Here is a 22614-nt window from a genome sequence, read left to right as displayed (position 1 = left end):
TTTACCACAGTGATACTACAGTAATCATCCGCTAATCATGGACTAATATACCTCATTAGATTCGTCTCGCGAATTAGCCCTAGGATTCTGCAATTAGTTTTGTAATTAGATTTTATTTAATACTTCTAAATGATAAGATTCTTTTTGACGTGACATCTCTAAACTTTAGACCCTAGGAAACGAACACACCTTGTCAAGCAATTCGTTTTTGGAGAGCTAAATAGTCACCTGAAACTGAGTATGAGAGTATCTGCGTGCAATGGAAAACTGAGACAGGCAGAGAGCCATGTGAATGGTAACAATCTTGCCAGTTTATCAAAATAATAATAATAATTTTGCCTGGAGCACAACAGAGATTTGGAATGAATAAACAAACCACGTTCACGCAGAGACTCGGCCTGTTTCAGCATTGTGCAGCAGTCAGTGTTCTCAGTCAGTATTGACGCACTGCTGCAGTTGACTCATGTCTGCACTGTACTCAAAATGTTGTTTTCACGAAACTTCACCGTCCTTTCTCGCGAGAATAGTTGACCCATTTTAAACAAGCTTCAACTGATGGCCACAGAAAGTTTTTGATATGAATCTCTCAAGTAACTAGTAACCACAATCAAGACAGTTCAATTTTCTCAGGTTCTCAACCATACAAACTCTGAAGTACAGACTGCAAAGTTTAAACCTTGGCTTCTGCCAGTCCTCAAAATTGTGAGCAGTACACAAAGTTTCCATATCCAAGTTAACCGCACACGTTCCGACAACTTCAACTGTAAAATGTAAAACCAATTTCGACCGTATCCAGACCACAGTAGAGGCTACGTCCATAGAGGCAAGGAATCTGAATTTTACAAGAATCTGACCAAAATCCAAGATGCCGTGTTGCCACTCGCAAGATTCCGACATGGTGCTAAATGCAAGGCATGATAGATTCTTGTACTTATGGTGAAAATTCGACGCATACAGGTCATAATCTGCAGGCTCAAACCAAACACGCTACAGCTACCTATGGCACATAGAAAATCCCTCACTTCTACAACAAAAAGTTGGAACAAACAGGTAGAAACACAAGCGTGGCTGCTCTGAATTCTGAGTTTCTGGCTTTCCACCCAACAACTTCTCCGTTTGACACAAGTTATTCAACTATATACAGAATCTGTACAGGTGGAATTCCACAAAGAATCGGTAAATCTGCAAGGAATTCTATTCCTCCTGTTAATCTGCCAAGGTTCTTCTTGGCGTCAACTACCTGCTTATGCACTTATTGCTTGTCGAACTATTTGTCTCCGTTGCGTTGGACAAGCCTAGCAGCTATACGGTGATGCAGCTCCAAGAAAGAATGCTATACTACAATGCCTTATGAATGTTAAGGCAGAAAGGAGCATCGCAGCACCGAAAGAGTTAAAACTCATTCTAACTAGAGGGGATAGGAGCCGCATCACTTCGTTCTTCTGTCAAGACTGAAACAGCAGTTTCCTCCCTTGATGGAACTTTAAGCCAAACCTTCATCGAGTCATAAACAGTAAATCCTATGGCTACTGATGGCACTACCTGTGAATGAGAGTGTGTAAGATGTATGTTTTGACATTAAACTTGGAGTTTTTGCTTTACTAACTTAAAAGAAATGAGAAAAACATTATGAATGCTGTATTCAAGTCATAACTATATCAATCAATATATATCCTGTGAGGCGCTTTATTTTTGGCAGGAACATAGAAAGTGAAAATAGGCTGATGTGTACAAACTAAAATACTAGTAAAGAACGATCACACGACTAGAACTGTGCCTTGATAAAACATTCTAACAACTCCACTGTTCAGCTAATTAAATTAATGACATAAAGGTGCAAGAGTTTAAACGAAGTCAAGACTTTGGAGTCTAGTGACAAACTAACAATAAATATGAGAACTTCTAGCTTATCCAAAGTCAAGTTCTACAGTCAGGACAATGGAAATTCAGTGTTTCTGGCAGTTAAAATTTTTCTTTTAGAAAAGTACAATAATGGAAATATCTCACCTTCACATAGTTGATAGATAATCCTGAGAATAGCTGTCGCCAACCTTGCTGTTTTGCTATCAAAACCAGGCTTTCAAATGTTCCTCTCCCCACAAGGCTGGATGATGAAAGGGCCTGAACCTGAAAATGGTGTGTCACATATTATTATCTGGAACATATAAATGCATAACGGTCACATGCTAGGAGCAAAACTATACCTGCATTTGCCGCCTAACAACATCAAGGGGGTATGTTATTGTCTGTCCTACCAAACCGGCAACTGATCCACAAGCAAGTTTTGCTATGATATCTTTCCTGTGCTCTTCAGGAACATGACTTTTCATCTTCTCATAAAAGTAGAATTTAAGACCAGAGTAAGGGAAGATTCCATATAGTGATGGAGCTGCAGAACAATAAATCATAGTTGATATAGGGCGAGTGTATTAGAAACTGGCCTTTAGAAGATAGTGAAATACAATATATGCATACCCATGCCACGGTATATGCCTTTCAATCCATTTTGTCTGTATATTGTTTTGACACAATCCATGATCCCTTTGTAAACTTGTTCAGAGGGTTTACATTCACTGAAACCAACATTCACGGCACCTTTTACCTGCATAGAGGACAACTAATTAGAAAGGTACTGACAATCAAAGAAAACAGGTCATATATTCATAAGAGTACTAGATATATTCTATCAAACACAGCAGTATCAGTAATAATGCTAATCAGAACAGCAGATCACTGTTTGACCCATAATACATCAAAGGCAACTTAAAACCCAACAGAAGAAGCTTGGTTTTCCAGTTCAATGATCGACGCAACAAGCATTCAGACAAACCTGATAAGCCAACTTTGTGCGGACTAGATCAAGAGGGTATGTGCATATGACAGCTGTTCCTCCAGCTATCGATCCGGCCACGAGATCAAGAACAGGCCCTTGCTCAACATTAGGAAAACCAAGAATGATCCACCGGCGGTATTCTTCATAGGCCATATAATGCAGAGCTGCATAAGGAACAATTCGAGCAACACTAGCTCCATTACCCCTAAGGAAAAACAATTCAAAAGTCAAGCTCAAGAGTGCAACATGTATTGATAGCCTACCATCTGCCATGCAAACTAGGAAGAGGCCAACCTATAAAACCCTAAAAGACCTTCTGTTCGGTAGATTGTTCGGAAGGATCCAATCAGTCCAGAACCATGAAACTCAGCTCTTCCTGTCTGAAATCTCCAACAGAATTTCAAATATCAGATGGCTACTTAAGATTCATGATGTTGAGGATAGGTCTTATTTATAAGCAAAGATTGAAAGCATGACAAGAACTAAGTGACTTGGACTATAATACTCCAGCAACATTCTTTAGCTGTACTTTAATCGATCAAAATTCTGTTAATTTAGGTAACTTAGGTTTACACCTGGAACACAATTTTATCTTTTGCATGGAAACCCCAATTATAGTCCATTTTGCATCATTGGTGGTCAATTTACATTCCACTCTTTCGTCTTGACTACCACTGTGAACAGTCATGCACACACAAGGTACTTCTAAAAGAACTTGACCATCAGCCAAACTAGCAGTCAGTTATATGTTGATATAAAGGTCGCTGGAAATGTTTTCTAGGTTATAACACATAACTTACTTACTAAAAGGGTTTTCTTTGCAGTTACATAATACTTCACCTGGTATTATTGATTTCCCCCCTTCTTCCTTCCGTGTTACATAACGTGAAATCTTGTATTATCAATTTCATAGTAACAGGGTAGCATGTGCTTGGGAAATTGGGAATACAGGCAGTTCACCAAAGAGAGAGAATCGGCATCTAAGCTAGAATACTCACCCACAAATTGCTGGAAATGAGCGCATCAATGAAAACATTTCAATTTCAATCCTTCCAACTTTGTATTTTATCACAGCCCATCAGTAACCACAAGAGCCCAAAACCAAACAGACTCACATTTGAGCTCAACCCGAATCTTAATTTACCAATGGAGGCATGGAACAGGTTTTCAGCCCAGCAATTAACTACGTGGTCGAAAACTCAACCATTTTCGCAAAATCTTTCTTGTCATGTATCCTTAAATTCACAACATACTGAATCCTATCTCTCTCACAAAAGGATGTGCTAATGATTACAAAGAAGGGATCCTGAACCTGATACCTCTAGCAAACTGTAACCAAACTATCTCATGACCATAGAAGTTGACCCGCCGATAACGTCTAACATTACTAAGCATTTTTGAATGACTTGCAAGTTCGTGCCTTGTGTTGCCAGGATCCAGGAGCCTCTGAGACAGAATGTGCCGACAGCGTGTGCTGCCACCGTTCGAGATTGAATGATCACGCAACTAGCACCTAAAAGAAAAGACTCGAGAGCCCTCGACCGTCGGCGAGCAAAGAATCTACCGCCCAAGACCGGGCGAGGACGGCCGCCACACGGAGTCGCATCTCGCCTCCCGGCCCGTCCCTCAACGAGGCCAAATGTACCACGAGAACATATTCGGCGAGAGCCCAAGATGGCCCTCCAATCCGTCAACAGATTCTACATCGCCGTCCTCTACAGAGTACAGAACAATCTGTTCTTGCTTCGCGGGATCGCGGTTACCTGGAAGAGGATCTTGACGCGCTCGAGCGGCGCGACGGCGGTCTTGGCGACGCCGCCGGCGACCCCTCCGGCGAGGAGCTCCCGCACGGCGAGCGGCAGCACGGCGCCGCCGACGCCGCGGCCGCTGGTCTCCGCCGCCTCCCCGGCCCGCGCGTCCATGCCGCGCCCCGCCCGACCTCCCTCCCGTCCTCTCGCGCGCGCAGCGGCGGGAGGAGAGCGAGGAGGGGGAAGAGGAGGCGTCGCGAATTGAAGGTGGAAGAGGGGAAGAGGAGAAGCGAAACCGAGGGGAAATCAAAGCGGGCGTGGCTGTTTGCGCGCGGGCCCACATGTAAGTGAGCGCGGTGGGGGCCACGTGGACGCGGCGGCGGAAAGAGAAGGGAAGCCGCCGGTCAGCCGTGGCGGGGCGGGACCGGGTCGGCGGCAGGCGGTTGGTAGGCGCGCCAAGCGAAGCCACCGATGCGCACGGCTTTGGAATGTTTTGTTTTTTTAATTATGGAGAGACCACATGATTCCTGATGCTCGAAACTTTTGTGGTACACGTAGTACAGCAGCTAAAGATTCTTGTAAGAATGTCTAAAAAGTATACTCCAGGAAAAAAGTCAACTTTTTAGACATTTTTATAAGCATGAATGAAATTTGTTTTTTAGGGAATATGATTGAAATTTGTTAAAGTACCATTGAGTTATTTTTTTTAGCAAAACTCATCCAGTTATCTCTGTATGAGACCGAGAGGTTTGAACAACAAAAATATTTCGACGTGAAAATAAGCAGCCACTAATTGATATTTGTCGAAACAAAAGTGGCATTCATTTCATCAACACTGCTTTTTTAATGCTTTTAGTACTTATCTTTATATTGGAGTTCGAAGTTTTACCTGCTCAATTTGAAATCTAGGATACAATTTCACATACATTGGCACTGATTCTAGCATTTACTTTCAGGGATCGCGGCTGGAACCAGTCGAAAGCATTTTCAAAGTATGCATGTAAATTTTGACAATCTTTCTAGTTTTTTTAACAAACTTTATGTTCCTGGCAGTGTTTCGTCGCATATTTTCCTTACTGGGCTGCCTAATCTTCATATTTACATAGTCACATGCTTTTGCACATTGCTAATATCCTGCCATTTGAAAACAGATGCTTCCCATGACAAGCTAAAAGTACTCATATCAAGTGGAATATTCTAGCCATAATGTTGGAGGTATATATAAGTATATCGTTTTGCATACCAGTCAACGAAACCTCCTACCTGGTGCGACATCCAACAGGAACAAGATTTTTGCTGAAGCTTTGGAGAAATACATGCAAGAAGCGTATCTGGAGATGATGAAAAGTTAGTGATGCTAGTGCTCTCCATCCAGGGGCGGAGCCAGGGGTTGTAGGGGGGCTGGAGCAGCCCTAGAGTTGCTGCACCAATTGAGACATGGGAAAGGATAAGAGTGAAAAAGAGGGAAGGAAATAAGAAAAATAGAGAGGTAGAGGAGGAAGAAGAAGAAGCTTAGCCCTATCCAATGCTTTGCTGCATCCGCCGCGGTCTCCATCTCTGCTCAAAATGTTATATCCTCTAGCAGATGTTAGTTCTTTGCCCACAGCCGACCGGGGAGGGACGCATAGGCTACCTTCTTCAAGAAGCAAGTAATGTTCTATCCAATGAATGGTTACATGGAGTCTAAAAGCATCTTCAGATGCAATTGAAGCATCGATCATCAAGACGGTTTTACCATAACCGGTTGTGGCAGCACACTTTATCGTGCGGCGTCAGATACCTCATGATTCGTGAAAGCCCACGAACGGATTCCGCTGCCCACGTGTGAATTCTCGCGCTCCGAAGCGCAAGTTCTCGCGAGAAGCCACAAGTCCGACCTTCTGACTCTCCTCTTTTCCCCCTCGTTCGTTTTCCACCTTACTCCGCCGCTCCTCGCCGCCTCCTTCTGTCTTTAATCGACTCCAGCTCGCCCTCCTGCAATTCCTTCCACCATGGCAGCATTCTTCTTTGTCCTACCGGATCTAAGATCTTCTTTACTTCCGCGCCGCCTTTCCCGTGCGTGCCGGCAGCGGCTCATGACCTGCCTCCCAGCGCCCCCCCTCTCCACTGACGAGCGAGTGAGCTTTTTGGTGAACTGCTACGCTCTTGGTATGAGCCGTCAACCCCCAATATCTGGTTCTCTTGAATCTTTTGGTTTCGATGGCGCCGGTTCCGTGATCTATACGCATTTGGTTGTCGGTAAAGAAGGTTCGAACAAAAACCCCAGCTACAAATTTTCCTCTTGTCCTTTATTCTCGTTGAGCTGGTCTGAGTTTACATCAACAAAATCTGTAGCCTCTTTTTTCCACTATCATACATTTGGTCAAAATGTCACAAGAGCATGTACCCAGTGCTCATGTGACAGATTCTGGAAGAAAAAGGCTAGTACTAGAAATATGTTCCAGTTACTTTATCCTGTACTAGAAAAAATATGAAACATATCATAATTATTTTGATTCCCCTGATTGATTGACTATGCTTGGATAGAGTTGAAGTGTATTTCCGAACTCAGTAATTTTTAATACTCAGTATGATGCAACCTATATTTGTTTGTTTATAATTACATAGTTTTTCCCCCTTGAGGTAGTGAAGCTACTGCTTTACCTTTGAATATTTATTTGTTTATTATTTTAGCAGCTCTATTCCTTCATGTTAAAATTACTTTCTTACCAGATTCTGATTATGCATTATTTTGCTAGACTTAAAAAATTGCAGTACGCTGAACATATCTATATACTATATATATAGATGCATACAGTTTCTTTAAGAACTGATGCATACAGTTTATGAGCTTGCACTTACCAACATTCAGTTGTAGTAATAATGTTTTTTGGAATCACTGTGAACCAAAGCTGCAATATGGTTACCATGTTTTTTTTTTCTTCAGAATCCATGTCAACCAATGCTACAATATGGTTGACTAAGTATTATTATTAATCGATCAAGAGTGACTAAGTACTAGTGATAATTTTGAACTGCTGAGGAGATACTCTGTCCTTACCGGTACCTGAGGATTTGGAAGAGAAGCTCCAGAAGATTGATGCAAGGCTGGGACCACATTTTGTGTATGATTATAACCAAATGTCATACTGTTACGACCATTGTCTTGTGAATTTGAACAAGAATGTCTAACATACCCACTTGCATGTCTCAAAAACTTGGTTACAATAATCTTGATTTACCACCCTTTTCTTGATATGGTAGATAAATTATCTATGTTTGCAGATTATATTTTCTCGCAACCATAGTAGTTCTTGCAATATTGACAAATCATTAGTTCCTGATTTTAGTTGTTTTTATTCATAATGGTAGTATGTACAACACACCAGACAAACTAGCATATTGCCGGATATTCATCCAACATATTAGTATATTTGTGAACCGCAGTTTAGATTTACTGTATACTTTTTATCTAAAAACCCTCCATATACTACCGGAAATTCTTTAATGTCATTATTTTGATATGTGATGTGTTCTACACTCCTTTGTCATGTGAAGCTGATTAGTAGCCAAGCATGGTAACGGCATGAGGTTGTTATTAGTTATTGGTTTGGTTACCTGTTAATTGGCCTAGTGAATAGTGGTAGTCTATCATCTCTATTCAAACTTGTGGACACTTCTGTGTTACTGATATGTTACTTCTATGAATTTTATACTATAGTTTATACACTTCTTTAGTCCATCTTTTATACTATAGTCCATCTATTATGATGTAGAGAAGAGTATGCATTCCAACTCTTATTATGACTTGCACCTCTAATTGTGCCTAGCAAAACATCTCTTTTTTTTTCTTCACTTATTCTGCCTAGCAACTCTAATTCTGCTTTAGCAAGACTACTCTGTGAGTTATCATCACTAGTTCCTGCACAAGTGCTGGCACAATATAAGAAACTATGGTTTAAGAATATTGTTCATGTATTCTATAAGCTTGCTTAGTAGTATACTATATGCACAGCCATTGGACTAAGAACTTACTCACACTTGTAATTTCTTTTGCCTGCTGTTTCCACCTTTTGGTTGTATACTACAAAAAAAAGTTATATGGTCCAGATGTGGTTAATTTTTATCTTTTTGGTATTTTGTGCCTCGAGTAACCTTTATGGACATGCGCTCATCTCATGACTATCTTCCACTGTTGTAGTACATATGGCTCCGATACACATACTGAGCTGTTGTAGTACACCATATGGTGCTTCACCAAATCTATCCATCTTCCACTGTTGTCAATTGCTGTGGAAAAGAGAAACCAGCTACATGGAGGATTTATGGACCTAAAGCATATCATTATAATCTACTTTTTCATATGGAGGTAAACTCTATGAACTGCTGTTATGTAGAACGATTGTACAAAGAGTTGTAATGTGTCTCAATGCTGACATATAGGTTAATTTTAAAATGTTGATAGTACCATGGTTCTAATATATACTAGGTTGCATTTTCTCTCATGAACGTGTTTTGATAAGTTGAAGTAAGTATTGTAATCCAAGCTTGAAAAATATTAGAGTATCGCTTCAATTAATTTTCTCCCTAGCAACTCAATCTGCTAGCGTTCATGTTCGTTTAGTCTGTAGATATTGGACACATATTTTTTTTTGTCAATTTTAAGCCATTCTTGAATTTATTTACTAGCTCAATGCAGTAATTAACTGTTTTTCTTCTCTTTTCAGCTCCATGAAGTCTCAAGATGGTCCCACCGATTCAATCTTCATCTTGTAACAATCAGCCATTTTGATTCTGGTGTCAAGAACGATATATACTTAACTACATATGGTAGCCATCTTATTTTTTTATGTAGAGAAGACTATAAGCTTCGTTACACATGCTATACAGATCAATAAGCGTCTTGTTTGGATGGACAAGTTTCTATAGCATATATATTGTACTTTGTATGTAGTGTACTAGGGATATACTAATGAAGTAGTAAATGCATATATCATAATCGTGAAGTTTCAAATTAATTGATGTATAAATATTTACCTTAAACAACATTTTGTTTTCACTCCCATCACTTGATTGAGAAAATCAACAGCAAAGGAGAGCTTATAAAAAAAACAGCAAAGAAAAGTTTTGGCAGATATAGGCTTTTCTGCAAATGACACGTGAAAGTATGTGTCATATGAACAGGGATGTGGGGAGAGCGAGAAGAGAGAGAGATGGGAGGGGGAGAGAGAGAGGGCGGCCTGACGCGAGAAATCGCGAGTATCAGATGACTCCACTCTGTTAGGTTCGGTTCTTCAGCAGGGTGCGTTTGGCTGTGAAAAAACTGCTGTAAGATGTCTGCTGTGAAAAAGCTACTATGAGATGCCTGCTGTGATAAAGTTGAAAGTCGTTTGGTTCAAACTGTTGTGAGTTGTCAACTTGAAAAAGTTATATATTATTTTTATGCAAATTGACAGTATACAATATTTTTTTAATGACCAAATTTTTTTCCTTTAAATCTTTATTTTTATATATATGAAAATATTTGGAGTTAACTTTTTTTTATTCTTTTTTATTTTTATTTTTCTATATATGAAAATTTTTATTTTTTTATATATAAAAAAGAATTGAAAGGGTATGTATGTGACCAATGGTAGATGTGTAGTTTTCATAAATTGGGAAAAGCTGCAAAAATAGGGTACAATCTGTTTTTAAAATTTGTACTACAGAAAAACAGTTTTTTAAAATCAGCTGTAAAAAGGCTGAATCCAAAGCAGAAGCAAGTTGAGAAAGGTGAACCAAAACGCAGCATTCGCTTCTCTTTCTTCCGCTACTTTTGGCGTTTCAGGTGCTCCTGGCTGTCCGCTCCTCGTCTGCTTTCAGAGTTCAGACTCCTCCCTCCGTAGTTTGAACTCAGCCACCTCTTTCATCTTTCGGCAGTCAGCATCCGTTTGTACAAGCTGGTCCTGCTCTCTCCTCATTTGCTGATACGTAAAAGGAAGAACGTTTTACAGTTAAAATGATCAGATCATTTCCATAATGGAAGCTATGATTGGACATAATGAAAGCTAATTCATTTAGCGACTTTATAAGAACTTTGAAAATATCCAATTGATTATGCACGGGACACACAAACTAAGGAATTTTCTGATCACAAATACTAGAATAATTCGTGTTGAATAAGCAGGTGTTTCTTTTGGAAGACACAGATCAAACAGATAGTCTGTGCTGTTTAAACACCAGCATATGCGACTTGTTGCTAGCAGCAAGGCATCCATTTTGTCAGATTATCTCACTCAAAACTGCAGTTAGATGAAAACATGAGTTACTTGGAACATTTAAACTTGAATGTACCAGAAGCATTTAGCATTTCCGAAGAGAGAAGGGAGAGAGAGATTTCATCAAAGCCATCGATGTTTGATCTACCGGCCACAAAATTCGTGTGCTGAGAGGAACAAAAACACCTGCTTACTTATTCAATAGACATGCCCTTTAGAAACGAACAACATGAGAACATGTTGGCTCCGGATGGTACAGTATATATCATGGTACACACTGAAAGACTTTCAGTTTGAGGCGAAGCAGCAGATGCTGCAGGCAGAATCCCTGCGTCATCTCCTAGTAAATCATCAATGGAGGATGGAGTTATTTGCTGGCACGCCTTCGCGCCACCGATCAGTTGGGCACGCGGACCGCCTGCGGGAGGAGCGCCGCCTCCTGACGCGCCGGCAGCGGCAGCGGCAGCGCGCGGCAGTCCGGCACGACGACGTTCGTCGTGGCGGCGGCGGCATCACCCTGCTCCGCCACGGCGCGGGCAATCTCGGCGTCGACGATGCCGAGCAGCACCCTGGCGAGGTCCTCGAAGCCGTCCCACCCGCGCACGGCGGCGGCCGGCGGCGAGGCCGCGATGAGGTCGCAGACGGGGTACCCTGCCCTCGGCATCACGTAGTCGCCCTCGCGCAGCTTCAGGGACGGGCAGTAGTCGCCCCGGCCGTCGCCGAGGTACACCACGGCCCTCCGCCGCCTCCTCGCCGCGGCCGCCGCTTCCTCTTCTTGGAGGAGGATCCGCTCCATCACCTTGCCCTGAAATCAATCGATCAACGGTCGGCGTCAATGACGAACGGAGCTCCAGCGGTCCGGCGATGAAGGATCAAGAGGCCGGCAGCAACTGATGATCGGCCGGGCACCGTACCTTGCACATGTTGGGCGGGCAGGAGGGGAGCGCGCACCCGTGGCCGGGGGCTGGGGCGGCGAACTCGTGGTAGGGGCGGATCCTGAGGCGCCCGGCGGGGTCGACGTGGGCTGGGTTGGTGTCGGTGCCGGCGAAGTAGCCGGCGAGGCCGTGGTGCGCGAGGACGGCGTCGATGAAGAAGGCGTTGGCGTCGCTGAGGACCCGCAGCTCGCACCCGCGCGCGTGCGCGGACCTGATGGCGGCCGCGACGTGCGGGGACAGCGGCGCCGCCCGGAGGCAGGCCCGGACGTCCTCCGCCATCCTGCCCTCCGCGTGCAGCTCCCCCATCATCGCGTCCTGCGGCCATGGTGGTTGTTCAGCGAACGGATCGACACATCGCGATCGGCGAGATTATTAGGGAGGGAGCACACGGACGAACTGAAGATGCATGCGTGCGGGCTTACGATGGCGTGGTTCCAGGGGAGGTGGCGCAGGAGTTCGTCGAAGCGGTCGGTGGCGCCGAGCGCGTCGACGACCCAGTTGTCGCTGTCGCAGTCGACGATGGTCTTGTCGAAGTCGAACACCACCAGGGGCGCGCCGCCGTTGCTCGCCGCCATTGTCGCTGCTCGCTAGCTGCCGCACTACCTTCACCTCAGCTTCCGAGTGAGATGAGAGCAGAGGACGTAGCCAACACTAGCTAGCAGCTGCCTTGCGCTGGCTGGAATGGAATTGAATGGTGGCGACCGCCATTGGCGCGCGACGGTATTTATAGAGTGGGGGGAGGAAGGGAGGTGGAAGCTAAACGCCGCGACGTAGCTCACGGCCGCCATGGCCGTGGGACGGGAGTTGGGAGGAGGAGCAAGCAATGCGGACGGCATCGCTCGCTCGCCGCTAATGCGCGCTGATGGCGTCCGCATTACCGCGCGGCGTACGTCGTCCACAGGGCCGGGCTAGAACCCTTTTTCGATCGCCCGATTAATTCTGGCGCCAGATTAATCCGCGCGCGGCCCGCGATCGAGGATTTGTTCCCGGGAATATTCTCGTTTGTAATTTGGGGATTTGGTTAGCGTTCGCGGCGGTTCCCGGCTCTGCAATTACTCCGTGCGCTAAGCTTTCCCGCCACCGCTTCTTAGTTCTTACTCGCAGCGCAGGCGGTTACAACGGCCCCGTGCGTGGCAGCCCCAGATTCCAGGCAGGGCCTGGTCTGGTGGCGTGGTGGGGGTGGTGCATTGTTGCAAGGACAACCCTGCAAACTTTGCTATTTACAAACCGCTACTTTTGCAGAGGATTTTCATGGACTCGAGCACGCTAGATGTTTTACAGAGGTTTTTCCTATAAACTTGGTAGAGAAAGAGGATTGGTGTAGGACAGAAGTAAAGGCCTTGCGTTTTGAAACAGAACGGCCATGCGTGAACCGGTGAGCAGCTACTTTTACAAAGGTTTTTCAATTCGTATGGACTCGAACACGATATAATAAAGGGGTAAAAGAGAGAGAGAAAAAGAAAAGAAAAGAAAAGAAGAACGGGGAAGCAAGAAGGACCTCCAACTCCAAGGAACCATGAGGGATTTGCCTACCGTGCAGTGTCGTCGTCCACGCACAGAGCAGTCTGGAACTTTGTACAAGCCCCAGCACGCACGGTCGGGCGCGGCCACGGATGGATCGTCCATGGATGCCATGCCGGCAATGCTCGTAACAGCCGTGGCTGCTGCTATAGGCTGCTAGCCACTCCGTGGCGTTTATCATCTCATGACGTGTCCGACGGCAGGAGCTCGATCGGCTGCACCGGGCACCTGCCGGCCGGCCGCCACGCGTGCGCCGCCTCCGGTCTCCACGGCGTCGCTGGCGCGGTCCGGGCACGAGGCACGAGGCGCCTTCGTATGCCCCTGTTCCGAAAAGAGAGGCAGATCCAAATTGTGAACCGCAAGCAACTGGGACTTGGATGACTTTTTGAGGATGGTAAGATACAGTGAACGAGATTTAGAGAACGCTGCTGCAGAGTACGAGATACAGAGAACGAAATCTTTTTTAGGGGAATCTTTAAAGGATAGGGAATATTTCTTTAGAGAACGAAATTTAGAGAACGCTGCTGGATATAGCCTAATGATAATAACGGTACCGGATCTATGTTATCTTTTAAAAAAAAATCACCGACCTTTACTATTATGAAAATAATATAAGTAAACTTCTAAATTTATATCTAAATTATATGCATCTGCGATTGTAAATAATTTTAAAATATCCTAAATCTATATCTAAATTACCACTTATTATACCAGTATGGAAATAAAAGTAGAGTAGCTCTTCTTATCTTCATCTAAATTTGCCTTTGGAATTATTAAAAAGAAAATAATTTAAAGTAACCACTTTAGTTTTGCATGTAAATTATCTACCTCTATTAGAATACTGCAACCTCTAAATATGTATCTGAATTACTTACCTCTATCACTGTTATTCTAGCAAAAAGCTAACTCAAGGTATATATAATATATGCATGATGAGCTACACACAATAAATCTATGCAAAACATTGGAGCATATTTATTTCCATGTTAAGCAAATATACCAAGTTAAGGGTTCAACCAAACACTTGTTAAACATACGTGAAGGCGCGATGCAAAGAGTAGAAACTACAAATAGGGATGAAAAAACATATATAGATTAATTGGTGACTAAAGTATATTTATAGTATTGTGTTAACATATGAACAAATGTGTGTGCGTGTGAGAGAAGTATTTTGATGTGCGTCCCTTGCATTAGAAGCTTTCACTGATTCCTTGAGTATTTTTTTTCAAGTCTTCTTTATATATTTTTTCATAGAGCCAAGGCCTTTTTAGCTTAATAAAGGTAATCCATGAGAGTTATTTATGAAGTGGCGGGCAGGTTTTCTAGTTGGATAGGTTGGTTGAGGATTCTTGGTTGCTAAATTGTTTTCCCTCTCGGAAAATGTTCAGATTTGACTAGAAAACTCAGATTTTTTTTAAAAAAATGGGTACTATTAAGACTTTTAATAGCATCTAGTGGATGATTATTCATAAGAGTTTGAGTTTAGAAAGTCAAATATGCAATTTGCGAGTTTGAGGACCGGAATGACATCTAAGCTAAGTTTATGCTTTTTACGTGTTTGGAGATCGGAATGCTACAACGTGACAAGTTTGAAGATGTTGGTGTACTTTACTCTTGTTCATAAATTCTAACAACAGGTCCCTTAAAATTAAGAGTGTGTAAAAGCAGGGTTGATTAAGGGGCGAACAAAACGACAATTGTAACCTGAGTTTATTAGCAGTCCGCAGCCTGCAAATAACCCCTTGGCTGCAAGCATATATACCAAGGCTCCGTCGAGCACGCATACATGCCTGCATCGATTCTGCGTCTCGACAGTCTGTTCCGTCGCCCGGATGATGACTCGTGGGGATGGAACTGATGCCGTACGGGACAGGTGGTTCGAGATCAGGGTTTCTGATGCGGCCCCTGCGATGTGGAGACTTGAGAACGTAGCGCGGATCATTTGGCATGGAGCCATGGATGGATATGCTGGCAACAGTCGCTTCATAAATCGTTATCCATGTCCGACGATTGACGATGTGCCGTAGGGGAATATGTGCCAATGCAAGAAAGGGATGATCATACAGGGAATGAGATGGACGTACTAATACAGTTCGTTTTGCAGGGGATACGGGGTCGTTAATCCTTCTCGCCTGGCTTCCCAAGAGAGCGTACACGTCTACATTTGCACTTCTTTCGGATGGCAGTGTCAGTCGGAAGATAACAGATTGACACCTATGCATTATTCTAGCTAGCCCGTGCCTCATGCATATGATGCTCCCGTTAATCGTAACTACGCTCTGCCATTGAGATTTTCTAAGGGAGTAAATCGGTGCTCGTAGTTTAAGAGGAAAGAGGATGAATTAGATAAATTAAAAACTTAACCTATGGCTCAAACTTGCACAAAATATAATCTAGAATATGTTATTTATATGTGCAACTACGTTTCATCTAGTGTGAAACTCCCATCCCAAATAAATTTTGCAATGTATACCTAATCCTAATAAAATACTACCACTATAAAAACGATTTGTAGCAGCATCTCCTTTTTTCCAGGGACGGGCCAGAATGTAACCCGTTCCTACAAAAGAAGTGGGTTACTATAGCAGTTGAACCGCCTCTGTAAATGCATCTTTAGGGGCGGGTGACGCCATCACCTGCCTCTGAAAATGGATGCATTTTCATGTGGATGCATTGTCATTTTGAAAATATAAATATGAATTCATTTGATTAGTGAGTGTAATAGTAGTCCTTGATTTGAAAAAAAAGAGTATGAGAACTTTAATAGTGAAATTGCATATCTCCTTACTTTTTATTAGAAAAACCGTAGTTTTATTCAAATATTTTGATACTCTAATGATGTATATAATGGATCCCTTGCAAACTTGTGAATCTTGACTATTCGAGAATAAAGAATTAATTCAAAATGAATGTATGGGCTTCACATTCTGAATTCGTCCCTTATCCTTTGATAATCAAGGTTCTTAGAAAGTCCAACCAAATGAATTGACGAGTGTCAAAATAGTAAGTTCTTTTTTCATTTGAATGGTAAGGTGTTTATTTGAATGGTAAAACAAACCGAGACACTCTAGTGATGTATATAAGGGACCCCTTGCAAACTTGTGAACCTTGACTGTTCGAGGATAAAGGATTAATTCAGAATGAATTTATGTGCTTCACGTTCTAAATTCGTACCTTATCCTTTGACAGTCAAGGTTCCCTAGATGTCTAGACAAACTGAGAAGTGTCAAAATAGTTAGTTTCTTTTTTTTTCAATTTATGAATGGTAAAGTGTTGTTTGAATGGTAAAACAAATCGAGACACTCTAATGATGTATATAAGGACCCTTGCAAACTTGTGAAACTTGACTTTTCGAGAATAAGAGATTAATTTAGAATGAATTTATGTGCTTCACATTCTAAATTCGTCCATTATCCTTTGACAATTAAGATTCTTTGAAGGTCCAAACAAACTGAGGAGTGTTAAGGTTCTCTGAAAGTCCATTTTTAGGGGCGAGGGAAGGCGTGACCCGCCCCTGGAAATATGTTTTCAGAGGTGGGCACGTTACCCGTCCTGCAAACAGCATTTGTAGCTGCGAGAAGTAGGGATGGGTATTGCGTCCGCCCCTACAAATATTTTTTTATCGCCTCTTAAAATATTTTTTATAGTATACATAAGAAAGTAAAGGCACACAAATTGCAAGAGTAATGCGGAAACGTAAAGAAGTGGATGAAAGGAAGCAAACTCTTGACGCAAGAATTTATCCAATGGTATCACTAAGCCATCCCTAATCTATATTGTTGAAGCACTCACAAAGAATATTGCTTCTCGATCACCAAGTCTCTTTCAGAACTCCTCTTGACTTGCCACAAAGGCTCGGCCACTAAGGCTCAAGCCAAGCTCTCCGATCACCTTGATGCCGCCTTCACTACGGAGTTTTCCATGAAGGATGGATCTCCTCATCCCCTGCACAAAGCCATCATTGCCGCTCCACACCAAGCTGGAGGGGAGAAGATTTGCCGACGAGCCACAAAGACTCTAAGCGGCTGACACACCAAAATTACAGCGGTGGTTCACTATAGAACCAAACACAAGGTAGCAACACCTTACTCTTTCACTCTCTCCAAAGCTAACCTAGCACTAATACTCTCATAGCATGTGCTAAAGTCTATGGATATGATCAATAAGCACTTGGGTGGCTTGGAGAACTTCTTCAGAGTTTAGTTGCTTCTCACGAACTCCAGCAGCCCCAAATGACTCAGGGTGAGACTTTATATAGGCTAGAGATCCACTCCTAGTCGTTGCATGTTTTTTCCATGAAAAGCTTCAAGCGTCGGTTAAACCGGTCACATGCGTTGGTTTAACTAACTGAGGTTGCATGCTAGCCGTTTACCTCCTTTGTACCATATCTTGTATTGCTTGCGTTATTGGATCGACGCCTTCAACCGACACACCATCGGTTTAAGCGTCGGTTCAACCAGTACTGATGACTTTTATTGAAGCAACCATCTCCAACTCCAAAAACTGTTCTGCAACATTGAAGTACCAATGCACCGATGCCTTTTATTTTTATCGTCAGTTCAACCGGTGCTGAAAGCACTTTTGTCCAAATCCTTCTGGAGCTTCTGTGCACGTCACCAGAGCAATCTGATATTGCACCGCAGAGCAATCTGATATTGCACTGATGCTTACTTTCCATAGTGTCGGTTTACCGGTGGTACTGAGTTTTCCTGCACTTGATCGCCCTTGCAATTTTTAATGCACCGATTAGTTCAAATTTTATGCCTTCGGTTTAAGGGATGCATGTAATCATGCTGCATTTATTCAAATCGTCACTGCAGTCATTTGGACACCTTGACAGAGATTTTGATACCTTTTAATTATAGATTGGACTCCATGGATAGGATCTAGAAATCCTACAAATTTGAGCTTATAAAATTATTAGTCCTATTAACTATATTATCACGCAATCACCAAAATTACAATTATAAATTAATTGGACCATATTTCTTACCAACAGCTGCTTATTCGGCCTCCGTGACGAGATAGATGTGATGTGATGCCACTAGACGGCCTGGTGCAGAACCTCCGTTTTGCCCAGTATGTCCGAACTGTGTGCCTTGAGATCGACTTGGTAATTAAGAGCATCCAAATCAGATATGGGACGTGTGGAATGGAAAAGCTTTTTTTTGTACCTTATTACGTTCTGGGATCAGTCATCATTTATCCGAATGGAACAAAATTAAATATGTCTTGTAAATTGTAGTTTCAAGCGGCCGAATGAAGCGCATTTTACAATGTTTGTCCGTTAAAAAAACTTAAAAGTGCAGTTATCGCAATGTTTCCTCCCCCAAACACATCTGCAGACGACCCCCCAAATTTGGCTCCCAGTATCCGCAAATAGGGACCCTCCATATCCATGCAGATTCCAGATTCCCTCCCTAATTATCCTTAGCACGCTTCAACCAGCTCCTAAGATCTGGCTCCAAATATTTCACTTACCTAAACCCGGGACCCTTGTACTCATCATGTAGACCACACTGAAGTCTAATGACTAATGGATTTTCAACGAGTTTATAGGGCGTCTCAGCATTTATAACTACTAGTTTTCGATCGGTACTCTGTGCTATATGCTACCTCACTAGTATAGAATTGTTGATTTATCCCGGTTGGGAAACCCTTGTTATCCCGGTTTTCTAACTGGAACCGCCAATCCAGAACTAAAGGTCGGGTCAAATAACCAGGACAAATGGGGATCTTTTTCCTTTTTTATTCATTTCGATTATATTATTGTATTAATATTCAAGCTGAGTATGAACTCCATTAACATATATATATAGAAATTTATTTATAAAATATTTATCCTTAATATTTTCCATATGTATATGTGAATTCCTATATACATGGAAAATACTAGGGAAAATATTATATAAATGAATCTCTATATATATGTTATTGGAGTTCATATATTTACATACACATATATAGATATACATAGATATATACATATACCTAATTACATACAAAATGGATTACATCGATATATATACATATACTTAATTACATACAAAGTGCAACAAAGTTTTAGTAAATATCATCATATTTACTCCTGGGATCTATGTTCAAGATGCCATCATAATAGAATTCACCCTCTTTGCTGACAACCTGCTCATAATAAATCCGCACAGGACTTCTTGAACTGCTAAATCCTTTCCTCTAGTACGAGCTGATCTCGCATCCTACCGATCTATGGAAAAGTAAAAATATTAATTACGACAATTTACAAAATGAGTTGAAACATTGATAAAAGTTTTTTTACTTACTTCTAGCTCCCAAGCAGGATACGACTTGGAAGGACCTGCTAGACCATGGAGGTTCTCGTAAACATAGTATGCGCATAAATTATCGCTGTGGGCCTGCCTCATACACTTTAAGAGAAAAGAAGTCATCAGATATCCATATGAATATATAATAAAATAAATGAAACGTGCAAAGCAACACCCAGTACGCATCGAAAAGTCTGTTTTCAATTTAAGTTCGGCGCTAAAATTATTACATGGATGCTTTTGAATAAGCTTTTTCCAAACCCTATGGATGATCGAGAACGAATAAATATATTTATTGTCGCATGATTTCAAAGTAATGGTGATGGAGGCGGTATGACTGGAATTACTTTTTCAACATATCAATCCTGTTTATGTATAGTTTTGGATCTTTCCTCAATGAGTCCATAACTATCGCTAAACCCATATCCTGAATTATCACAATTAGTATCCAGTGATTTCTGCAAGATTATCGGAGCCACTTGTTGTCAGGGTTAAAAAAATTAATTGTAGAAAAGTAAAAGGGTTACACGGCCAAAAACACTCACCGGAAGTTGTATGGAAACAATATGTTCTGCTTGTAATGCTGAAAGTCTAAGAACTTGTATAAGTTTGTAAATGTTTCTTTAGGTTTCTCTAGTAGATTAACGCAATTCACAACGGTTGGGTCGATGAAGCCCACGTGGAAGTACCCTTTCTTCCTACAAGTTTATATCTCCATTCTACATGATACAATATAAAATAAGGAATTAATAGATTGAGGGCATGTAATAAGATTGGTTACTTATATATGTTAATGAATATTAAAGAACACCACTTACAGAAGCCACAAACTGACGAGAGAGATTCGAGAGCATCTTGATGGTGTAGTTGGTACAATTCTTCCCAATTCAACCATATCACGCTCTCTCCATGAAAGAAATAATCATTTTTAAACTTTGCGCCCTGTATGAACTCACCACGGGAAACCACATCCATGTACCATTGATGTAGGCGGCGGATTTGCGTTGGAAGCTTAGGCACGACCTTAGAGGGAACAAGACTCTCGCCCTCCTCATATGGCCATCTAGCGACCACTTGGGCTTTTGGAAATTGTTGACGCCCTGCAACCTCAGCCGGCGTGAGACCTGACTCTTTTATAAAAGTAATTAGCCCTTGTTGTTCTGCTGGTAGCATTACGAGCTGTGGAACATCAGACGACGACCCCAATTTCTTCTTCTCGAATGACTTGGTAATCGAGCGGTCATAGTCTAAAAGAGGAATGAATCTCTTCCTATTTGCATCGGTCATTCCAATAAAAAAAGACCGACTCTGGCTCTTTCGGTTTCAAGTGCTCTTCAACCTCGGCCATACTCTGCTTCTTGCATTCTTCATAAGATTTGTCCCACGGTTTCATAGGAACCTCCTTAGCTTTCTTCGGAGGTTGCTTCTTTTTCTTCAGAGTCTATTTAACTGATGCATGCTTCTTCGGCGGTTGCTTTTGCTTCTTTGTTGGCGGCGAAGGAGGTGAAGTAGGAGATGCAGGTGAACTAGGAGCCGACGGCTGCCCAGGAGATGACGGTGAAGGAGAGTAATGTGGTGCAGCTAGCGGCGATGACCATGGACTCATGGTAGGTGCCCTTGCAGGAGATGCCGACCTTGATGCCTGATCTGAAGTCTTGAGGATGATGTACCGCTTATCCCATAGGATGAAATCATGAATGGCCTCTGCTAGTGTCTTCTCCCCATCACCTCCAGAAATATCGAGCTCGAGCATCTCATAATCCTTGCACACCTCCTCCATGCCAACTTTAGCGTATCCAGCCGGAATCTACTGTCCATGGTAGACGTTGCCTGGCTAGGTGATACCAAAGGCAACTGTGAAGATTAAGTTCTTATGCCGACTTTGCAGCTCACAAGGTGTCCGTTGAGTGATGTCATCGACTGGATAGCGCTGTGTCATTTCAACTACGGGGATAGCCATTTCGACAAGGAGGCCCATGGAAGCGGATCTACTTTTCCGTTGAGACAGATCCGCGCTGACAGTAGACTCTGGAGCCGCTTATGGTTGCTACTGCTAGCTCATTGCTAAGGCCACTTGCCGTTTAACCTCATCTGCCATTCTTGCATCCTGTGATAACAGTTGTTCCTCAAGCCTTCTCAAGTGCTCTCGCTGCTCGTCCTTCCTTCTTTGCCGACTTCAGTAGGACTCGATGTACTCGCTGAACCCATATTTCCACGGAATGGCGCCTTTGCCTCTTGTTCGACTTGGATGTTCTGGATTCTGAAGCGCATATGTCAACTCATGTTTTTTCTCTATCAAGCTCGAATGTTCCCTGGGCAACTGCTTGTATGGCCTTCTGTTAGGGCTGGGCAAAAAAACCCGAGAACCGAGAACCGACCCGAAGTTACTGAGAACCGGTACCGAAGGAACCGGAACCGAAGAAGTTCGGTTTCTGTTCGGTTCCATGCTCTAAGGAACCGAAGTTTCTCGGGATATTCGATACTTGGGCTCGGTTCTCCCGAAGTACCGAAGAACCGAAGTTTGCTGTTGCCTGTTGGTCTAATGGTCTTGGTGCTGACTGCTGAGAGCTACTGAGTTGGAGACTTGAATTCTATGTAATGCTTGATTGCTTGCTACTAAGTTGGTCATTTGAATTTGAGACAACAAAAATATCTATGTGTTTGTGTTGTATTGTAATGCTTGCTGCTACTATAATGCTACCGTTGCTTATTTGAATTGATGTAATGCTGCTACTATAATGCTACTGTTGCTTGTTTGAATTGATATTTGGATTGGTGCTAAAATTAGAGGAGGTGCTGTCAAAATTTGCTATTGAATGAGCTATTTTTATGCATCTTGAAACTTCGGTTCCTTCGGTAAGTACCGGAACCGAACCGAACTATTCGGAACCGAAGTTGGTCGGTTCCTACCTCTAAAAATAACCGATTGGTACCAATTATCTGGGAACCGAAGTTCTGTAGGAACCGAGGAACCGAACCGATCGGTTCGGTTCCTCCCGAATGCCCAGCCCTACCTTCTGTAGTCTAATAGCTGCT

The 22614-nt window shown here is 42.6% G+C and overlaps 2 protein-coding genes and 1 long non-coding RNA gene across 6 annotated transcripts; 1 reads left to right on the top strand and 2 right to left on the bottom strand.

Annotated features, from left to right (window-relative positions):
* Positions 1-896: 896 nt before the first annotated feature.
* On the bottom strand, positions 897-5028 carry LOC112874420 (mitochondrial carrier protein CoAc2). Its single transcript, XM_025937736.1, has 7 exons — positions 4597-5028; positions 3128-3213; positions 2831-3038; positions 2476-2602; positions 2205-2389; positions 2008-2127; positions 897-1542 (listed from the first exon to the last, which is right to left on the bottom strand). The coding sequence occupies exons 1-7, from the start codon at positions 4753-4755 to the stop codon at positions 1405-1407; spliced, it is 1023 nt and encodes a 340-aa protein (XP_025793521.1). The 5' UTR covers positions 4756-5028; the 3' UTR covers positions 897-1404.
* Positions 5029-6460: 1432 nt separating this feature from the next.
* Positions 6461-9472, top strand: LOC112874428. 4 transcript variants are annotated; one of them, XR_003224976.1, is made up of 4 exons: positions 6461-6828; positions 7508-7685; positions 8762-8929; positions 9288-9472. It is a non-coding gene; the product is annotated as an uncharacterized LOC112874428 (long non-coding RNA). The 4 variants fall into 4 exon arrangements; XR_003224974.1 differs by having other exon boundaries at positions 7508-8929; XR_003224975.1 differs by having other exon boundaries at positions 6461-7685.
* Positions 9473-10985: 1513 nt separating this feature from the next.
* LOC112900389 (inorganic pyrophosphatase 2-like) lies at positions 10986-12463 on the bottom strand. The gene is made up of 3 exons (XM_025969223.1): positions 12175-12463; positions 11732-12067; positions 10986-11622 (listed from the first exon to the last, which is right to left on the bottom strand). The coding sequence occupies exons 1-3, from the start codon at positions 12325-12327 to the stop codon at positions 11215-11217; spliced, it is 897 nt and encodes a 298-aa protein (XP_025825008.1). The 5' UTR covers positions 12328-12463; the 3' UTR covers positions 10986-11214.
* Positions 12464-22614: the final 10151 nt, after the last annotated feature.

The sequence above is a fragment of the Panicum hallii genome, chromosome 1 (assembly GCF_002211085.1).
Source record: "Panicum hallii strain FIL2 chromosome 1, PHallii_v3.1, whole genome shotgun sequence".
NCBI classification, from domain to species: Eukaryota; Viridiplantae; Streptophyta; class Magnoliopsida; order Poales; family Poaceae; genus Panicum; species Panicum hallii.
This window is presented reverse-complemented; position numbering and strand designations above follow the sequence as displayed.

Bases quoted from the DNA above. Each gene is read 5' to 3' on its own strand.
- LOC112874420 (XM_025937736.1), bottom strand. From the start codon at position 4,755: ATGGACGCGCGGGCCGGGGAGGCGGCGGAGACCAGCGGCCGCGGCGTC. The intron at 2,603-2,830 runs GTTTGTCTGAAT...TCCTCTATGCAG, and splicing joins GCACAAAGTTGGCTTATCAG to GTAAAAGGTGCCGTGAATGT. The intron at 1,543-2,007 runs GTGAGATATTTC...TCTCATTCACAG, and splicing joins TATCTATCAACTATGTGAAG to GTAGTGCCATCAGTAGCCAT.
- LOC112900389 (XM_025969223.1), bottom strand. From the start codon at position 12,327: ATGGCGGCGAGCAACGGCGGCGCGCCCCTGGTGGTGTTCGACTTCGAC. The intron at 12,068-12,174 runs GTAAGCCCGCAC...CCATGGCCGCAG, and splicing joins TCCCCTGGAACCACGCCATC to GACGCGATGATGGGGGAGCT. The intron at 11,623-11,731 runs GTACGGTGCCCG...GATTGATTTCAG, and splicing joins GCCCGCCCAACATGTGCAAG to GGCAAGGTGATGGAGCGGAT.